We start from the raw sequence: 19,934 nt of genomic DNA, 5'->3' as shown, positions 1-19,934 counted from the left end.
CAGCCCCTGCGTATGTTAGACGGAGTAGCAGCCCTGCGTATGTTAGACGGAGTAGCAGCCCCTGCGTATGTTAGACGGAGTAGCAGCCCCTGCGTATGTTAGACGGAGTAGCAGCCCCTGCGTATGTTAGACGGAGTAGCAGCCCCTGCGTATGTTAGACGGAGTAGCAGCCCCTGCGTATGTTAGACGGAGTAGCAGCCCCTGCGTATGTTAGACGGAGTAGCAGCCCCTGCGTATGTTAGACGGAGTAGCAGCCCCTGCGTATGTTAGACGGAGTAGCAGCCCCTGCGTATGTTAGACGGAGTAGCAGCCCCTGCGTATGTTAGACGGAGTAGCAGCCCCTGCGTATGTTAGACGGAGTAGCAGCCCCTGCGTATGTTAGACGGAGTAGCAGCCCCTGCGTATGTTAGACGGAGTAGCAGCCCCTGCGTATGTTAGACGGAGTAGCAGCCCCTGCGTATGTTAGACGGAGTAGCAGCCCCTGCGTATGTTAGACGGAGTAGCAGCCCCTGCGTATGTTAGACGGAGTAGCAGCCCCTGCGTATGTTAGACGGAGTAGCAGCCCCTGCGTATGTTAGACGGAGTAGCAGCCCCTGCGTATGTTAGACGGAGTAGCAGCCCCTGCGTATGTTAGACGGAGTAGCAGCCCCTGCGTATGTTAGACGGAGTAAGTAGCAGCCCCTGCGTATGTTAGACGGAGTAGCAGCCCTGGTATGTTAGACGAGTAGCAGCCCCTGCGTATGTTAGACGGAGTCGCAGCCCTGCGTATGTTAGACGGAGTAGCAGCCCCTGCGTATGTTAGACGGAGTAGCAGCCCCTGCGTATGTTAGACGGAGTAGGCAGCCCTGCGTATGTATAGACGCCCCAAGAGTAGCAGCCCTGCGTATGTTAGACGGAGTAGCAGCCCCTGCGTTATTGTTAGACGGAAGTAGCAGCCCTGCGTATGTTAGACGGAGTAGCAGCCCCTGCGTATGTTAGACGGAGTAGCAGCCCCTGGTATGTTAGACGGAGTAGCAGCCCCTGCGTATGTTAGACGGAGTAGCAGCCCCTGGTATGTTAGACGGAAGTAGCAGCCCCCTGCGTATGTTAGACGGAAGTAGCAGCCCCTCGGTATGTTAACTCATTAGTAGCAGCCCCTGCGTATGTTAGACGGAAGTAGCAGCCCCTGCGTATGTTAGACGGAGTAGCAGCCCCTGCGTATGTTAGACGGAGTAGCAGCCCCTGCGTATGTTAGACGGAGTAGCAGCCCCTGCGTATGTTAGACGGAGTAGCAGCCCCTGCGTATGTTAGACGGAGTAGCAGCCCCTGCGTATGTTAGACGGAGTAGCAGCCCCGCGTATGTTAGACGGAGTAGCAGCCCCTGCGTATGTTAGACGGAGTAGCAGCCCCTGCGTATGTTAGACGGAGTAGCAGCCCCTGCGTATGTTAGACGGAGTAGCAGCCCCTGCGTATGTTAGACGGAGTAGCAGCCCCTGCGTATGTTAGACGGAGTAGCAGCCCCTGCGTACGTTAGACGGAGTAGCAGCCCCTGCGTACGTTAGACGGAGTAGCAGCCCCTGCGTACGTTAGACGGAGTAGCAGCCCCTGCGTATGTTAGACGGAGTAGCAGCCCCTGCGTATGTTAGACGGAGTAGCAGCCCCCTGCGTATGTTAGACGGAGTAGCAGCCCCCTGCGTATGTTAGACGGAGTAGCAGCCCCTGCGTACGTTAGACGGAGTAGCAGCCCCCGCGTACGTTAGACGGAGTAGCAGCCCCCTGCGTACGTTAGACGGAGTAGCAGCCCCCGCGTACGTTAGACGGAGTAGCAGCCCCCGCGTACGTTAGACGGAGTAGCAGCCCCCGCGTACGTTAGACGGAGTAGCAGCCCCCGCGTACGTTAGACGGAGTAGCAGCCCCGCGTACGTTAGACGGAGTAGCAGCCCCCGCGTACGTTAGACGGAGTAGCAGCCCCCGCGTACGTTAGACGGAGTAGCAGCCCCCGCGTACGTTAGACGGAGTAGCAGCCCCCGCGTACGTTAGACGGAGTAGCAGCCCCCGCGTACGTTAGACGGAGTAGCAGCCCCCGCGTACGTTAGACGGAGTAGCAGCCCCCGCGTACGTTAGACGGAGTAGCAGCCCCCGCGTACGTTAGACGGAGTAGCAGCCCCCGCGTACGTTAGACGGAGTAGCAGCCCCCGCGTACGTTAGACGGAGTAGCAGCCCCCGCGTACGTTAGACGGAGTAGCAGCCCCCGCGTACGTTAGACGGAGTAGCAGCCCCCGCGTACGTTAGACGGAGTAGCAGCCCCCGCGTACGTTAGACGGAGTAGCAGCCCCCGCGTACGTTAGACGGAGTAGCAGCCCCCGCGTACGTTAGACGGAGTAGCAGCCCCCGCGTACGTTAGACGGAGTAGCAGCCCCCGCGTACGTTAGACGGAGTAGCAGCCCCCGCGTACGTTAGACGGAGTAGCAGCCCCCGCGTACGTTAGACGGAGTAGCAGCCCCCGCGTACGTTAGACGGAGTAGCAGCCCCCGCGTACGTTAGACGGAGTAGCAGCCCCCGCGTACGTTAGACGGAGTAGCAGCCCCCGCGTACGTTAGACGGAGTAGCAGCCCCCGCGTACGTTAGACGGAGTAGCAGCCCCCGCGTACGTTAGACGGAGTAGCAGCCCCCGCGTACGTTAGACGGAGTAGCAGCCCCCGCGTACGTTAGACGGAGTAGCAGCCCCCGCGTACGTTAGACGGAGTAGCAGCCCCCGCGTACGTTAGACGGAGTAGCAGCCCCCGCGTACGTTAGACGGAGTAGCAGCCCCCGCGTACGTTAGACGGAGTAGCAGCCCCCGCGTACGTTAGACGGAGTAGCAGCCCCCGCGTACGTTAGAGGGAGTAGCAGCCCCCGCGTACGTTAGACGGAGTAGCAGCCCCCGCGTACGTTAGACGGAGTAGCAGCCCCCGCGTACGTTAGACGGAGTAGCAGCCCCCGCGTACGTTAGACGGGAGTAGCAGCCCCCGCGTACGTTAGACGGGAGTAGCAGCCCCCGCGTACGTTAGAGGGAGTAGCAGCCCCCGCGTACGTTAGAGGGAGTAGCAGCCCCCGCGTACGTTAGAGGGAGTAGCAGCCCCCGCGTACGTTAGACGGAGTAGCAGCCCCCGCGTACGTTAGACGGAGTAGCAGCCCCCGCGTACGTTAGACGGGAGTAGCAGCCCCCGCGTACGTTAGACGGAGTAGCAGCCCCCGCGTACGTTAGACGGAGTAGCAGCCCCCGCGTACGTTAGACGGGAGTAGCAGCCCCCGCGTACGTTAGACGGAGTAGCAGCCCCCGCGTACGTTAGAGGAGTAGCAGCCCCCGCGTACGTTAGAGGGAGTAGCAGCCCCCGCGTACGTTAGAGGGAGTAGCAGCCCCCGCGTACGTTAGAGGGAGTAGCAGCCCCCGCGTACGTTAGAGGGAGTAGCAGCCCCCGCGTACGTTAGAGGGAGTAGCAGCCCCCGCGTACGTTAGAGGGAGTAGCAGCCCCCGCGTACGTTAGAGGGAGTAGCAGCCCCCGCGTACGTTAGAGGAGTAGCAGCCCCCGCGTACGTTAGAGGGAGTAGCAGCCCCCCGCGTACGTTAGAGGGAGTAGCAGCCCCCGCGTACGTTAGACGGGAGTAGCAGCCCCCGCGTACGTTAGACGGGAGTAGCAGCCCCCGCGTACGTTAGACGGAGTAGCAGCCCCCGCGTACGTTAGAGGGAGTAGCAGCCCCCGCGTACGTTAGAGGGAGTAGCAGCCCCCGCGTACGTTAGAGGGAGTAGCAGCCCCCGCGTACGTTAGAGGGAGTAGCAGCCCCCGCGTACGTTAGAGGGAGTAGCAGCCCCCGCGTACGTTAGAGGGAGTAGCAGCCCCCGCGTACGTTGTAGGGAGTAGCAGCCCCCGCGTACGTTGTAGGGAGTAGCAGCCCCCGCGTACGTTGTAGGGAGTAGCAGCCCCCGCGTACGTTGTAGGGAGTAGCAGCCCCCGCGTACGTTGTAGGGAGTAGCAGCCCCCGCGTACGTTGTAGGGAGTAGCAGCCCCCGCGTACGTTGTAGGGAGTAGCAGCCCCCGCGTACGTTGTAGGGAGTAGCAGCCCCCGCGTACGTTGTAGGGGAGTAGCAGCCCCCGCGTACGTTGTAGGGAGTAGCAGCCCCCGCGTACGTTGTAGGGAGTAGCAGCCCCCGCGTACGTTGTAGGGAGTAGCAGCCCCCGCGTACGTTGTAGGGAGTAGCAGCCCCCGCGTACGTTGTAGGGAGTAGCAGCCCCCGCGTACGTTGTAGGGAGTAGCAGCCCCCGCGTACGTTGTAGGGAGTAGCAGCCCCCGCGTACGTTGTAGGGAGTAGCAGCCCCCGCGTACGTTGTAGGGAGTAGCAGCCCCCGCGTACGTTGTAGGGAGTAGCAGCCCCCGCGTACGTTGTAGGGAGTAGCAGCCCCCGCGTACGTTGTAGGGAGTAGCAGCCCCCGCGTACTTTGTAGGGAGTAGCAGCCCCCGCGTACGTTGTAGGGAGTAGCAGCCCCCGCGTACGTTGTAGGGAGTAGCAGCCCCCGCGTACGTTGTAGGGAGTAGCAGCCCCCGCGTACGTTGTAGGGAGTAGCAGCCCCCGCGTACGTTGTAGGGAGTAGCAGCCCCCGCGTACGTTGTAGGGAGTAGCAGCCCCCGCGTACGTTGTAGGGAGTAGCAGCCCCCGCGTACGTTGTAGGGAGTAGCAGCCCCCGCGTACGTTGTAGGGAGTAGCAGCCCCCGCGTACGTTGTAGGGAGTAGCAGCCCCCGCGTACGTTGTAGGGAGTAGCAGCCCCCGCGTACGTTGTAGGGAGTAGCAGCCCCCGCGTACGTTGTAGGGAGTAGCAGCCCCCGCGTACGTTGTAGGGAGTAGCAGCCCCCGCGTACGTTGTAGGGAGTAGCAGCCCCCGCGTACGTTGTAGGGAGTAGCAGCCCCCGCGTACGTTGTAGGGAGTAGCAGCCCCCGCGTACGTTGTAGGGAGTAGCAGCCCCCGCGTACAGTTGTAGGGAGTAGCAGCCCCCGCGTACTTTGTAGGGAGTAGCAGCCCCCGCGTACATTGTAGGGAGTAGCAGCCCCCGCGTACAGTTGTAGGGAGTAGCAGCCCCCGCGTACGTTGTAGGGAGTAGCAGCCCCCGCGTACGTTGTAGGGAGTAGCAGCCCCCGCGTACATTGTAGGGAGTAGCAGCCCCCGCGTACATTGTAGGGAGTAGCAGCCCCCGCGTACGTTGTAGGGAGTAGCAGCCCCCGCGTACGTTGTAGGGAGTAGCAGCCCCCGCGTACGTTGTAGGAGTAGCAGCCCCCGCGTACGTTGTAGGGAGTAGCAGCCCCCGCGTACGTTGTAGGGAGTAGCAGCCCCCGCGTACGTTGTAGGGAGTAGCAGCCCCCGCGTACGTTGTAGGGAGTAGCAGCCCCCGCGTACGTTGTAGGGAGTAGCAGCCCCCGCGTACGTTGTAGGGAGTAGCAGCCCCCGCGTACGTTGTAGGGAGTAGCAGCCCCCGCGTACGTTGTAGGGAGTAGCAGCCCCCGCGTACGTTGTAGGGAGTAGCAGCCCCCGCGTACGTTGTAGGGAGTAGCAGCCCCCGCGTACGTTGTAGGGAGTAGCAGCCCCCGCGTACGTTGTAGGGAGTAGCAGCCCCCGCGTACGTTGTAGGGAGTAGCAGCCCCCGCGTACGTTGTAGGGAGTAGCAGCCCCCGCGTACGTTGTAGGGAGTAGCAGCCCCCGCGTACGTTGTAGGGAGTAGCAGCCCCCGCGTACGTTGTAGGGAGTAGCAGCCCCCGCGTACGTTGTAGGGAGTAGCAGCCCCCGCGTACGTTGTAGGGAGTAGCAGCCCCCGCGTACGTTGTAGGGAGTAGCAGCCCCCGCGTACGTTGTAGGGAGTAGCAGCCCCCGCGTACGTTGTAGGGAGTAGCAGCCCCCGCGTACGTTGTAGGGAGTAGCAGCCCCCGCGTACGTTGTAGGGAGTAGCAGCCCCCGCGTACGTTGTAGGGAGTAGCAGCCCCCGCGTACGTTGTAGGGAGTAGCAGCCCCCGCGTACGTTGTAGGGAGTAGCAGCCCCCGCGTACGTTGTAGGGAGTAGCAGCCCCCGCGTACGTTGTAGGGAGTAGCAGCCCCCGCGTACGTTGTAGGGAGTAGCAGCCCCCGCGTACGTTGTAGGGAGTAGCAGCCCCCGCGTACGTTGTAGGGAGTAGCAGCCCCCGCGTACGTTGTAGGGAGTAGCAGCCCCCGCGTACATTGTAGGGAGTAGCAGCCCCCGCGTACATTGTAGGGAGTAGCAGCCCCCGCGTACATTGTAGGGAGTAGCAGCCCCCGCGTACATTGTAGGGAGTAGCAGCCCCCGCGTACAGTTGTAGGGAGTAGCAGCCCCCGCGTACGTTGTAGGGAGTAGCAGCCCCCGCGTACATTGTAGGGAGTAGCAGCCCCCGCGTACATTGTAGGGAGTAGCAGCCCCCGCGTACATTGTAGGGAGTAGCAGCCCCCGCGTACATTGTAGGGAGTAGCAGCCCCCGCGTACATTGTAGGGAGTAGCAGCCCCCGCGTACATTGTAGGGAGTAGCAGCCCCCGCGTACATTGTAGGGAGTAGCAGCCCCCGCGTACATTGTAGGGAGTAGCAGCCCCCGCGTACATTGTAGGGAGTAGCAGCCCCCGCGTACATTGTAGGGAGTAGCAGCCCCCGCGTACATTGTAGGGAGTAGCAGCCCCCGCGTACATTGTAGGGAGTAGCAGCCCCCGCGTACATTGTAGGGAGTAGCAGCCCCCGCGTACATTGTAGGGAGTAGCAGCCCCCGCGTACATTGTAGGGAGTAGCAGCCCCCGCGTACATTGTAGGGAGTAGCAGCCCCCGCGTACATTGTAGGGAGTAGCAGCCCCCGCGTACATTGTAGGGAGTAGCAGCCCCCGCGTACATTGTAGGGAGTAGCAGCCCCCGCGTACATTGTAGGGAGTAGCAGCCCCCGCGTACATTGTAGGGAGTAGCAGCCCCCGCGTACATTGTAGGGAGTAGCAGCCCCCGCGTACATTGTAGGGAGTAGCAGCCCCCGCGTACATTGTAGGGAGTAGCAGCCCCCGCGTACATTGTAGGGAGTAGCAGCCCCCGCGTACATTGTAGGGAGTAGCAGCCCCCGCGTACATTGTAGGGAGTAGCAGCCCCCGCGTACATTGTAGGGAGTAGCAGCCCCCGCGTACATTGTAGGGAGTAGCAGCCCCCGCGTACATTGTAGGGAGTAGCAGCCCCCGCGTACATTGTAGGGAGTAGCAGCCCCCGCGTACATTGTAGGGAGTAGCAGCCCCCGCGTACATTGTAGGGAGTAGCAGCCCCCGCGTACATTGTAGGGAGTAGCAGCCCCCGCGTACATTGTAGGGAGTAGCAGCCCCCGCGTACATTGTAGGGAGTAGCAGCCCCCGCGTACATTGTAGGGAGTAGCAGCCCCCGCGTACATTGTAGGGAGTAGCAGCCCCCGCGTACATTGTAGGGAGTAGCAGCCCCCGCGTACATTGTAGGGAGTAGCAGCCCCCGCGTACATTGTAGGGAGTAGCAGCCCCCGCGTACATTGTAGGGAGTAGCAGCCCCCGCGTACATTGTAGGGAGTAGCAGCCCCCGCGTACATTGTAGGGAGTAGCAGCCCCCGCGTACATTGTAGGGAGTAGCAGCCCCCGCGTACATTGTAGGGAGTAGCAGCCCCCGCGTACATTGTAGGGAGTAGCAGCCCCCGCGTACATTGTAGGGAGTAGCAGCCCCCGCGTACATTGTAGGGAGTAGCAGCCCCCGCGTACATTGTAGGGAGTAGCAGCCCCCGCGTACATTGTAGGGAGTAGCAGCCCCCGCGTACATTGTAGGGAGTAGCAGCCCCCGCGTACATTGTAGGGAGTAGCAGCCCCCGCGTACATTGTAGGGAGTAGCAGCCCCCGCGTACATTGTAGGGAGTAGCAGCCCCCGCGTACATTGTAGGGAGTAGCAGCCCCCGCGTACATTGTAGGGAGTAGCAGCCCCCGCGTACATTGTAGGGAGTAGCAGCCCCCGCGTACATTGTAGGGAGTAGCAGCCCCCGCGTACATTGTAGGGAGTAGCAGCCCCCGCGTACATTGTAGGGAGTAGCAGCCCCCGCGTACATTGTAGGGAGTAGCAGCCCCCGCGTACATTGTAGGGAGTAGCAGCCCCCGCGTACATTGTAGGGAGTAGCAGCCCCCGCGTACATTGTAGGGAGTAGCAGCCCCCGCGTACATTGTAGGGAGTAGCAGCCCCCGCGTACATTGTAGGGAGTAGCAGCCCCCGCGTACATTGTAGGGAGTAGCAGCCCCCGCGTACATTGTAGGGAGTAGCAGCCCCCGCGTACATTGTAGGGAGTAGCAGCCCCCGCGTACATTGTAGGGAGTAGCAGCCCCCGCGTACATTGTAGGGAGTAGCAGCCCCCGCGTACATTGTAGGGAGTAGCAGCCCCCGCGTACATTGTAGGGAGTAGCAGCCCCCGCGTACATTGTAGGGAGTAGCAGCCCCCGCGTACATTGTAGGGAGTAGCAGCCCCCGCGTACATTGTAGGGAGTAGCAGCCCCCGCGTACATTGTAGGGAGTAGCAGCCCCCGCGTACATTGTAGGGAGTAGCAGCCCCCGCGTACATTGTAGGGAGTAGCAGCCCCCGCGTACATTGTAGGGAGTAGCAGCCCCCGCGTACATTGTAGGGAGTAGCAGCCCCCGCGTACATTGTAGGGAGTAGCAGCCCCCGCGTACATTGTAGGGAGTAGCAGCCCCCGCGTACATTGTAGGGAGTAGCAGCCCCCGCGTACATTGTAGGGAGTAGCAGCCCCCGCGTACATTGTAGGGGAGTAGCAGCCCCCGCGTACATTGTAGGGAGTAGCAGCCCCCGCGTACATTGTAGGGAGTAGCAGCCCCCCGCGTACATTGTAGGGAGTAGCAGCCCCCGCGTACATTGTAGGGAGTAGCAGCCCCCGCGTACATTGTAGGGAGTAGCAGCCCCCGCGTACATTGTAGGGAGTAGCAGCCCCCGCGTACATTGTAGGGAGTAGCAGCCCCCGCGTACATTGTAGGGAGTAGCAGCCCCCGCGTACATTGTAGGGAGTAGCAGCCCCCGCGTACATTGTAGGGAGTAGCAGCCCCCGCGTACATTGTAGGGAGTAGCAGCCCCCGCGTACATTGTAGGGAGTAGCAGCCCCCGCGTACATTGTAGGGAGTAGCAGCCCCCGCGTACATTGTAGGGAGTAGCAGCCCCCGCGTACATTGTAGGGAGTAGCAGCCCCCGCGTACATTGTAGGGAGTAGCAGCCCCCGCGTACATTGTAGGGAGTAGCAGCCCCCGCGTACATTGTAGGGAGTAGCAGCCCCCGCGTACCATTGTAGGGAGTAGCAGCCCCCGCGTACATTGTAGGGAGTAGCAGCCCCCGCGTACATTGTAGGGAGTAGCAGCCCCCGCGTACATTGTAGGGAGTAGCAGCCCCCGCGTACATTGTAGGGAGTAGCAGCCCCCGCGTACATTGTAGGGAGTAGCAGCCCCCGCGTACATTGTAGGGAGTAGCAGCCCCCGCGTACATTGTAGGGAGGTAGCAGCCCCCGCGTACATTGTAGGGAGTAGCAGCCCCCGCGTACATTGTAGGGAGTAGCAGCCCCGCGTACATTGTAGGGAGTAGCAGCCCCCGCGTACATTGTAGGGAGTAGCAGCCCCCGCGTACATTGTAGGGAGTAGCAGCCCCCGCGTACATTGTGAGGGAGTAGCAGCCCCGCGTACATTGTAGGGAGTAGCAGCCCCCGCGTACATTGTAGGGAGTAGCAGCCCCCGCGTACATTGTAGGGAGTAGCAGCCCCCGCGTACATTGTAGGGAGTAGCAGCCCCCGCGTACATTGTAGGGAGTAGCAGCCCCCGCGTACATTGTAGGGAGTAGCAGCCCCCGCGTACATTGTAGGGAGTAGCAGCCCCCGCGTACATTGTAGGGAGTAGCAGCCCCCGCGTACATCGTAGGGAGTAGCAGCCCCCGCGTACATCGTAGGGAGTAGCAGCCCCCGCGTACATCGTAGGGAGTAGCAGCCCCCGCGTACATCGTAGGGAGTAGCAGCCCCCGCGTACATCGTAGGGAGTAGCAGCCCCCGCGTACATCGTAGGGAGTAGCAGCCTAGGAGAAGGCCAGGGTGGGATAGGTTTCGTTGGGCTACAGGGCCTTTTTTCATCATTGACCTCTTGAGGGTTTCTTAATTGCAATTCTATTTTCTCAAACAGCTGGTTCCGTGGTGGGATTGGCCGAAGCGAGGCAGAGTCCATTCTGTTGGGGCAGGAGGTGGGATTCTTCCTCATCAGGGCTAGCCAAAGCTCCAAGAATGAGTTCTCCATCTCAGTCAGGTATGTAGAGCGGTGGGAGTACAAACTTCGCTGAACAAGACACATTGCCTGGCAGCCTCCCGGGCACTGCTTGGCTTATTATAATAAAATATTGCAGCGCAGAGGAGGCCATTTGGCCCATTGACTTGGCATGGGCATCGCACCACTGAAAATATGAAGTTCAGGCCAGTCACTGAGGGGCAAAGGTTTCGAGTGTTTCTTTTAGAATTAAGTTCTGACAAGTGCTGTATGAAGGGTTTGTAATAAGGTACACAGATCAATAGATAGACTGATTGCTGGCTTGATTGACCAAAGATAGATAAATTTATTTTTAACAAGATGTAAACATATTTGCTAATGACATTGACCTTATCGCAACATCAAAAACAGACTTGCAGATGAACTGATAAGGGTATATGTGGAGAGTGGAAAGTTTGCAAGAGACATGAACATAAAGGTGACAAAGATTATGTCATTCAAAGGATATTAAGAAGGTGTCGGGCAGAATGCAGATGAACAGGTGGGAACATTGTTTAATGTCCGCAAATGAGAGCTGAGCAGAAGATATCGAAAGAAGGATTGGAGTTGTCTCTACTCCTTCGAAAAAATTAAGCAGAATACAGAAAGCTAAAGATATTTTGGTAATATCAAAGGTAAAAGTTCATGAAGCGATGATTATCCCATATTATTACATAGGTGTGAGTGCTGGAATATGAGAAAGATTGACTGAAAGATACAGCAGGAAGTGAGTTGATTGAGAGAACGAACCAGAATGCAAAGATTCAGGAATGGTCTCATGAGACCATGGCTTGGAAAGAAAGCAATGTTTGTACAGAAGATTGAATATTAGGTCTACGGAACCAAAGCAAGTAAATTAAGTTAAGATACAGATTATCCAAAATTTAATTGAATAGCAGTACAGGCTTGAGGAGCTAAATGACCTCCTCCTGTTCTTGTGTCCTGAAAATAATATTTCCACACAAGTTTTCTAAAATGTTTTTAACCCCTGGCCTGCCCCCAGTTTAGCCCCTATCTTAACGGAACCATATTGGAAGCAAACCCAAAAACTCTCTTGGAAGAAAGAAGACCAAGGGGTGACCTGATAGCAGTTTATAAAATTCTGAAAGGTTTTGGTAGAGCGGATACAGAGGGAATGTTTCCATGTGAAGGGAAGAGCATAAAAAGAGTCGGCCAATGTAAAATAGTCACCAAGAAATCCAATAGGGAATTCAGAAGAAACTCCTTTACCCAGAGAGCGGTGACAATGTGGAACTCGCTCCCACAGGGATTGGTCGAAGCAACTAGTATCGATTCAAGGGATACAATAACGGGGGAGCTAGACAAACATTTGAAGGAGAAGGGAATAGAGGGTTACGATATTAGATTTAGGTGAGGAAAGATGAGGAAGCTCGAGTGGGACATAAACACCAGCATGGACTGGTTGGGCTGAATGGCCTGTTTCTGTGCTGTTTGTCTTACGTAATCTTATATAAACAAGAAACAAAGAGAGTAACAGCTCCATGACAAGGTGATTTTTAACATAATGTCCCAGTTGCAACTGTTTCCAAGTCTAGTTCCCTGACCTAGAACTGATGCTCATCCAGGCACCTTTCCAGGCACCACGTCCTCAATCTCGATGGCTTCAGAAAGCCAGATTTATAATCAGGCCATTACTGGATTCACAATTAGAAAATGGATCTCTTTACAGGCATGAGGACGACGTCCAGCATTTTAAGGTCCTGCGTGATGGCAAAGGTCACTACTTCCTGTGGTCGGAGAAGTTCGACTCCCTGAACAAACTGGTGGAATATTACAAAGTCAGCTCAATCTCCAAAACAACGCAGATCTACCTGAGGGACTCCAAGAAAGAAACAAAGGTATATAAAGGTGTCAGCTAAGGCTTAGTACAAATACACACGCCAAGTCTCCGCTCCAGAGATTTGATCAGCACAAATTCTAGGCTGATACTCCCAATATAATACTGAGGGAGTGCTGCACTGTCAGAGGGTCAGTACTGAGGGAGTGCTGCACTGTCAGAGGGTCAGTACTGAGGGAGTGCTGCACTGTTGGTGGGGCAAGACTGAGGGAGTGCTGCACTGTCAGAGGATCAGTACTGAGTGTGTGCTGCACTGTCAGAGGGTCAGCACTGAGGGAGTGCTGCACTGTCGGTGGGTCAGCACTGAGGGAGTGCTGCACCGTCAGAGGGTCAGCACTGAGGGAGTGCTGCACTGTCGGTGGGGCAGTACTGAGGGAGTGCTGCACTGTCAGAGGGTCAGTACTGAGGGAGTGCTGCACTGTCAGAGGGTCAGTACTGAGGGAGTGCTGCACTGTCAGAGGGTCAGTACTGAGGGAGTGCTGCACTGTCAGAGGGTCAGTACTGAGGGAGTGCTGCACTGTCAGAGGGTCAGTACTGAGGGAGTGCTGCACTGTCAGAGGGTCAGTACTGAGGGAGTGCTGCACTGTCAGAGGGTCAGTACTGAGGGAGTACTGCACTTTCAGAGGGTCAGTACTGAGGGAGTGCTGCACTGTCAGAGGGTCAGTACTGAGGGAGTGCTGCACTGTCAGAGGGTCAGTACTGAGGGAGTGCTGCACTGTCAGAGGGTCAGTACTGAGGGAGCGCTGCACTGTCAGAGGGTCAGTACTGAGGGAGTGCTGCACTGTCAGAGGGTCAGTACTGAGGGAGTGCTGCACTGTCAGAGGGTCAGGACTGAGGGAGTGCTGTACTGTCAGAGGGTCAGTACTGAGGGAGTGCTGCACTGTCAGAGGGTCAGTACTGAGGGAGTGCTGCACTGTCAGAGGGTCAGTACTGAGGGAGTGCTGCACTGCCAGAGGGTCAGTACTGAGGGAGTGCTGCACTGTCAGAGGGTCAGTACTGAGGGAGTGCTGCACTGTCAGAGGGTCAGTACTGAGGGAGTGCTGCACTGTCAGAGGGTCAGTACTGAGGGAGTGCTGCACTGTCAGAGGGTCAGTACTGAGGGAGTGCTGCACTGTCAGAGGGTCAGTACTGAGGGAGTGCTGCACTGTCAGAGGGTCAGTACTGAGGGAGTGCTGCACTGTCAGAGGGTCAGTACTGAGGGAGTGCTGCACTGTCAGAGGGTCAGTACTGAGGGAGTGCTGCACTGTCAGAGGGTCAGTACTGAGGGAGTGCTGCACTGTCAGAGGGTCAGTACTGAGGGAGTGCTGCACTGTCAGAGGGTCAGTACTGAGGGAGTGCTGCACTGTCAGAGGGTCAGTACTGAGGGAGTGCTGCACTGTCAGAGGGTCAGTACTGAGGGAGTGCTGCACTGTCAGAGGGTCAGTACTGAGGGAGTGCTGCACTGTCAGAGGGTCAGTACTGAGGGAGTGCTGCACTGTCAGAGGGTCAGTACTGAGGGAGTGCTGCACTGTCAGAGGGTCAGTACTGAGGGAGTGCTGCACTGTCAGAGGGTCAGTACTGAGGGAGTGCTGCACTGTCAGAGGGTCAGTACTGAGGGAGTGCTGCACTGTCAGAGGGTCAGTACTGAGGGAGTGCTGCACTGTCAGAGGGTCAGTACTGAGGGAGTGCTGCACTGTCAGAGGGTCAGTACTGAGGGAGTGCTGCACTGTCAGAGGGTCAGTACTGAGGGAGTGCTGCACTGTCAGAGGGTCAGTACTGAGGGAGTGCTGCACTGTCAGAGGGTCAGTACTGAGGGAGTGCTGCACTGTCAGAGGGTCAGTACTGAGGGAGTGCTGCACTGTCAGAGGGTCAGTACTGAGGGAGTGCTGCACTGTCAGAGGGTCAGTACTGAGGGAGTGCTGCACTGTCAGAGGGTCAGTACTGAGGGAGTGCTGCACTGTCAGAGGGTCAGTACTGAGGGAGTGCTGCACTGTCAGAGGGTCAGTACTGAGGGAGTGCTGCACTGTCAGAGGGTCAGTACTGAGGGAGTGCTGCACTGTCAGAGGGTCAGTACTGAGGGAGTGCTGCACTGTCAGAGGGTCAGTACTGAGGGAGTGCTGCACTGTCAGAGGGTCAGTACTGAGGGAGTGCTGCACTGTCAGAGGGTCAGTACTGAGGGAGTGCTGCACTGTCAGAGGGTCAGTACTGAGGGAGTGCTGCACTGTCAGAGGGTCAGTACTGAGGGAGTGCTGCACTGTCAGAGGGTCAGTACTGAGGGAGTGCTGCACTGTCAGAGGGTCAGTACTGAGGGAGTGCTGCACTGTCAGAGGGTCAGTACTGAGGGAGTGCTGCACTGTCAGAGGGTCAGTACTGAGGGAGTGCTGCACTGTCAGAGGGTCAGTACTGAGGGAGTGCTGCACTGTCAGAGGGTCAGTACTGAGGGAGTGCTGCACTGTCAGAGGGTCAGTACTGAGGGAGTGCTGCACTGTCAGAAGGTCAGTACTGAGGGAGCGCTGCATTGTCAGAAGGTCAGTACTGAGGGAGCGCTGCACTGTTGAAGGACCAGTACTGAGGGAGTGCTGCACTGTTGAAGGACCAGTACTGAGGGAGTGCTGCACTGTTGGAGGGTCAGTACTGAGGGAGCGTCGCATTGTTAGATTGTCAGTACTGAGGGAGTGCTGCACTGTCAGCTGGTCAGTACTGAGGGAATGCTGTACTGTCAGGGGGTCAGTACTGAGGGCATGCCGCATTGTCAGAGGGTCAGTATTAAGGGAGCACTGCACTGTCATTGGGTCAGTATTGAGGGTGCTGCACTATCGGAGATGATATCTTTTATATGTGATGTTAAATTAAGATTCCGACTGCCTTCTCTGTGGATGTTAGATGCTACGACCACTATTAGGAAGAGCAAGGACGTTCCCCCCATTGTCCTGGCCAATATATATCCCTCAACCAACATCACTCATGAATCTGTTATGTTTAGTTGAGTGGGCAGACAGAGCCTGTACCCAACAAGAGTCAGGAGGAAGGAACATTGGAGGACAAAAGATTGAGATGGGGAAATCCAGGTCTAGGTTGGGTCTGGTGGTACTGGATGGGTGTAAATTCCAATTCGATTGTGAAATGAAGCCAGAACTAGTAAAACCCGCTACTGCGCTTTCCAGCTAGTTCCGAGAAAATGTTTATTTTAAGGTGGTTCTGTGACTCACTTACTCCTGACTCAGCAGTATTTATAGCAGAAGGAAGCTGTCAGACTAAATACAAATATTAGATTGTGCAGGCGACAAACAACTGACATTCATGTAGCACCCTGAACAGAGCATAGGACCTTTCACCAGAATGTAATCAGAAAAAAATTAGCACAAATCCAAAGATGGAGACGTTAGACCCGGTGGCCACAAGTTTGGTGTTAAGGAGCATCTTGAAAAAGGAGAGAGAGAGGTCGAGATGAGGAGAGGTTTAAAAAGGAACTTCCAAAGTTCAGGGCCCGGGCAGCTGAAGGCACAGCCATCAGTGGCGGAGAAATAGAAATCGGGGATTCTCAAGAGGCCAGAATTAGAGGAGCACAGGGAACCCAGAAGGTTGGAGAGCTGGTGGAATGACAGGGAAAAGGAGGGACAAGGCCATGGAGGGATTTGAAAACAAGGATGAAAGTTTTAAAACTGAGGTGGACTGGGAGTGGATGTAGATCAATGAACACAGAGGGTGATACCAGAATAGCCCTGTGTCATTGGATGAGTACGTTTTTTTTGAGGAGACTTGGTCAGAAGTTGGGAAAGAAACCTCAGAAACTTACTCCTCAGTGCCACCAACTAGCCAGAGTCTGCATATACACTGTTACCAATAACTATTTACATACAATATTTCCATTTTAAACGTTTAGGTAGGCACTTTCAGTATGAAATGTTGACATAAAAGCAAGACCAGAAATCAGTACAACAGGATGATGGGTCAAATTTTTCCAGGAGCACAAGAGTTTTAGTTGTTTTCAGGATATATGTGTGTTTATAAGATCTAAAATGCAAAGGACTTTTAAGAATATTTCTTTTACAGGGAGGCTTTAGTCATCTTGACCTGCGAATGCCAGATCCACGAATGATGGGTTCCCGAATGCCAGATTCTCGAATGCCAAATCTTCGAAGCCCAGATCCTCGAATGCCAAATCCTCGAAGCCCAGATCCTCGAATACCAAATCCTCGAATCCCAGATCCTCGAATGCCAAATCCTCAAATCCCACATCCCCGAATGCCAGATTCCCGAATGCCAGATTCCCGAATGCCTAATCCACGAATTTCAGATTCCCGAATGCCAGATTCTCGAATTCCAGATCCACGGCTGGCTGGCTCACCTGGCTTAAGTGCACATTTTAGTGACACCTCATCAGTGTTTCGAAAGGGCTCCAACCCACAGCCCTCCTTCAATGACATACCATCCAAATCCAGGCAGTCCTGCAGCCCACAGCCTCCTTTCCAGGAGCCACCATCAACGTTTAGGAAAGCCAGCGAATGTCCACCGGTGCCAGTAAGTCTGATCATAAGCTTGTCAGAAAATCAAATCCCTGCTTCTTTACGGTGACAACAAAGAGACCTGATGAAAACACTGAGCAAAGTCCTTGAGCTGTTGCATCTATGGAACTGCCAGGCCAGTGGAACATTCCAGCCAGATCCTGGTCCAAGTAAAGTGGAACATTCCAGTCAGATCCTGGTCATCCCTGGAGGCCTCAGAGCCAGAGATCTCCTCCATCTCCCCAATTCCACTCTGAAATCCCACGATTCTCTCTCACTGTCCTAAATGTGAGTCTCTACTCTCTCTCTCCTACACATTTGCTCCCTATTTTTATGTCTCCCTGCCCAAGCAGTGGTTCCGTCTCTTCTTTCTGCCCATCTCTCTCTCTCTCTCTCTCTCTCTCAATCGCTCAGCTGAATCTTCTTCTGTCTTTGTCTCACTCTCTCTCTCTCTCGGAGTCACTCCCTCCATTCCACCTACCCAAGGCCTTGGTTCCTCTGTTTTCTCTTTCTCTATTTCTTGTGATCCTGGCTCTCACTATCTTTTGTGTTTCTGTCTCCTAACCCTCTCATTATTTACCTCTCTCTCTCTCTATCTTGCTCTCTTTCCCACCATCCCTCCCTCAAGCCCTGGATCCATTTGTGCTCCTTCCTCTCCCATTAATTTCAGATCCTAACCTGGGACGAAGTTGTAGAGAGTCCACACCAGATACAAAGGCCTGTGTTTCAGGCTATTACTGGCCAACTGTGTGTTTCCAGTGTTTTCTGTGTTTCTTTTAATCGTTGTGAGCTATATCCAACAATGCAGCAAGCCTGTACAACTCATAGATTAACAAGTTGCTACCATGTCAGTTCAATTGACAAAAGAACGAGCGGGCAGATGAGGGGGAAAACTTTAACGCAGTGAGTTCTTGTGATCAGAAATACTATCTGAAAGGGCAATGGAAGCAGATTTAATGGGAACTTTCCAAAGGGGATCAGATAAATGGTTCAAGGGGGAAAATTTGCAGGCCTCTGGGGAAAGAGCAGGGTTGGATATGGCAAGTTAGATTGCTCTAACAAGAAACAGGCACAATGGGCTGAATGGTCTTCTTGCTGTGCTGTTTAACTCTCTGGTCCTATGACTGGAACATTAGTACAGAATGTCAGTAGGGTTGTTACGGTCCCAGAGAGTTCATTGACAATTTAATTTGTTTCTCTGGCTTTTTTGAGGAGCAAAGAAAGAAGAGGAGGCCATTCAGCCCCTCAGGCCTGTTCCACCATTCATTTAAACATGGCGCATTTGCACCTCAGCCCTATTTACACCAACAACCAGCATTTATGTAGCCCCTTTAACACAGCAAAATGTTCCAAGGTGCTTCACCTTGGCCTGAGAGGCTGAGGGAGAGAGAGAAAGAGACAGACAGTGAGATTTGGGGAGGGAATCGCAGAGCTTGGGGCCCAGGCAGCTGAAGGCACGGCCAGTAATGGTGGAGTGATTAAAATTGGGGATGCATACAAGTGGCCAGAACTGGATGGACGCAGAGATTTCAGAGGGTTGGAGGAGGCGACAGTGATAGGGAAAGGGTGAGGCCACAGAGGGATTTGAAAGTAAGAGGAATAAAAATGGGCTGAGAATTTTAAAATCGAGGACCGGGTGCCAATGTAGGGTCAGCAAGCACTGGGCGTTGGGTGAACGACATTTGGTGTGAGATGCCTATCATTGCTCCATGCCTGTTGACACAGTTTCTCACTCAAAGCTTTCTCCTTGCAGAAAGCCAGGCGAGTACGCGCCATGTTTGATTTCTCAGCCGAGGCTGATGACGAGCTGGAGTTCAAGAGCGGTGACATCATCGAGGTCCTGGACAGCACAGACCCCTCGTGGTGGAAGGGATGTCTATGGGGACGGATTGGTTTATTCCCAAGTAATTACGTGGCACCAGTTAACCGGTGACACCCCCTCGATCTCTGGAAAGTTGTCATTCTCTTTCCCACCCTTCATAATAGTGATCAATAAAATATTTGTGCTTGAATTAATTTGAAGTCTTTCAATTGCAAAATCCAAAACTGTTTTGATTTTTCACGCTTGAGTGAATAAATCTTATGATCAGAAATAAAGTCAGGAATTCATACAAGGAGCTGTCAATCCAATAATTTACAGCTTACGAAACAGTCGCATTATCAGCTTGCAACGGAATGAATTGGATACTTTCACATTAGAAAGTGAGATGAAGCTGCCTTTGGGAAACTGGTGGTAAGGAATCCAGCATTGGTGGCTTGAGAGATTCGGGTTGCAACATGAATCAGCATCCATAACCTCCCTTAATGTTTATTCTCAGCCAGTGGGTTGCCCTTTCATCTCTGAGTTAGAAGTTCATGGGGTCAAGTCCCACTACAGAGACTTGAGCCAATAATTGAGTTTGACTCTCTCAGTGAAGTAAAGAGGGAGTGCTGCACTGTCAGAGAGTCAGTGCTGAGGGAGTGCTACACGGTCAAAGGGTCAGTGCTGAGGGAGTGCTGCAATGTCAGAGGGTCAGTACTGAGGGTGTGCTGCACTGTCAGAAGGTCAGTACTGAGGGTGTACTGCACTGTCAGAGAGTTAGCACTGAGGGAGTGCTGTACTATCAGAATGTCAGTACTGAGGAAGTGCTGCACTTTCGGAGGGTCAGTACTGAGGGAGTGTTGCACTGTCAGAGGGTCAGGACTGAGGGAGTGCTGCACTGTTGGAGGGGCTGTCATTTGGGTGAGAGAATGCCCTGGCCAACCCTTCCAGATGAACATAAATAATTAAGTTTTTGGGATCTTGCTGAGTGAACACTTGCTGCTTTCCTCCAGTGAAAGGAGGTGCCTGTGATGAGGTCAGATCAAGCTTGCAGCAATCGCCTGCCAATCAGGGTAATGTCACTGGGCTAGTAATAGTCCTCTGGGGGCACAGGTTCAAATCCCACCACGGCAGCTGGTGGAATTTAAATTGACTTAATAAAATCTGGAATATAAAGCTAGTCTTTGTAACGGTGACCATGAAACTGTCATCAATTATTGTAAAAACCCATCCGGTTCACTAAAGACCTTTAGGGAAGGAAATCTGCCATCCTTACCTAATCTGGTCTGCATGTGACTCCAGATCCATAGCGATGTGGTTGACTCTTAATGTCCTTTGCCACTCAGTTCAAGGGTAATTAGGGATGGGCGACAATTGCTGGCTTTGCCAGCAATGCCCACATCCCACGGTTTTAAATTATTCACACAGGTCCCAGATCAAAAAGAGGTTTGAAAACAATGGGT

At 55.0% G+C, this 19,934-nt stretch overlaps 1 protein-coding gene across 2 annotated transcripts in view; it reads left to right on the top strand.

The window, feature by feature from the left end:
* LOC121271581 (GRB2-related adapter protein 2-like) overlaps nucleotides 1-18,682 on the top strand; it is a 55,827-nt gene extending 37,145 nt beyond the window's left edge. Inside the window, exons 3-6 of one of the 2 annotated variants that reach the window (XM_041177610.1) lie at nucleotides 10,212-10,331; nucleotides 12,019-12,187; nucleotides 16,219-16,686; nucleotides 18,424-18,682. In XM_041177610.1, the coding sequence (XP_041033544.1) occupies nucleotides 10,212-10,331; nucleotides 12,019-12,187; nucleotides 16,219-16,686; nucleotides 18,424-18,603 (937 nt within the window). In that variant the 3' untranslated portion in view covers nucleotides 18,604-18,682. The remainder of the gene's footprint in view (nucleotides 1-10,211; nucleotides 10,332-12,018; nucleotides 12,188-16,218; nucleotides 16,687-18,423) is intronic. The other variant, XM_041177611.1, reaches the window with a different exon arrangement.
* The last annotated feature ends 1,252 nt before the right edge of the window (nucleotides 18,683-19,934 follow it).

Source organism: Carcharodon carcharias, chromosome 31 (genome assembly GCF_017639515.1).
Source record: "Carcharodon carcharias isolate sCarCar2 chromosome 31, sCarCar2.pri, whole genome shotgun sequence".
NCBI classification, from domain to species: Eukaryota; Metazoa; Chordata; class Chondrichthyes; order Lamniformes; family Lamnidae; genus Carcharodon; species Carcharodon carcharias.
The sequence above is the reverse complement of the archived record's forward strand: the minus strand, read 5'-3'. Positions and strand labels throughout refer to the sequence as shown.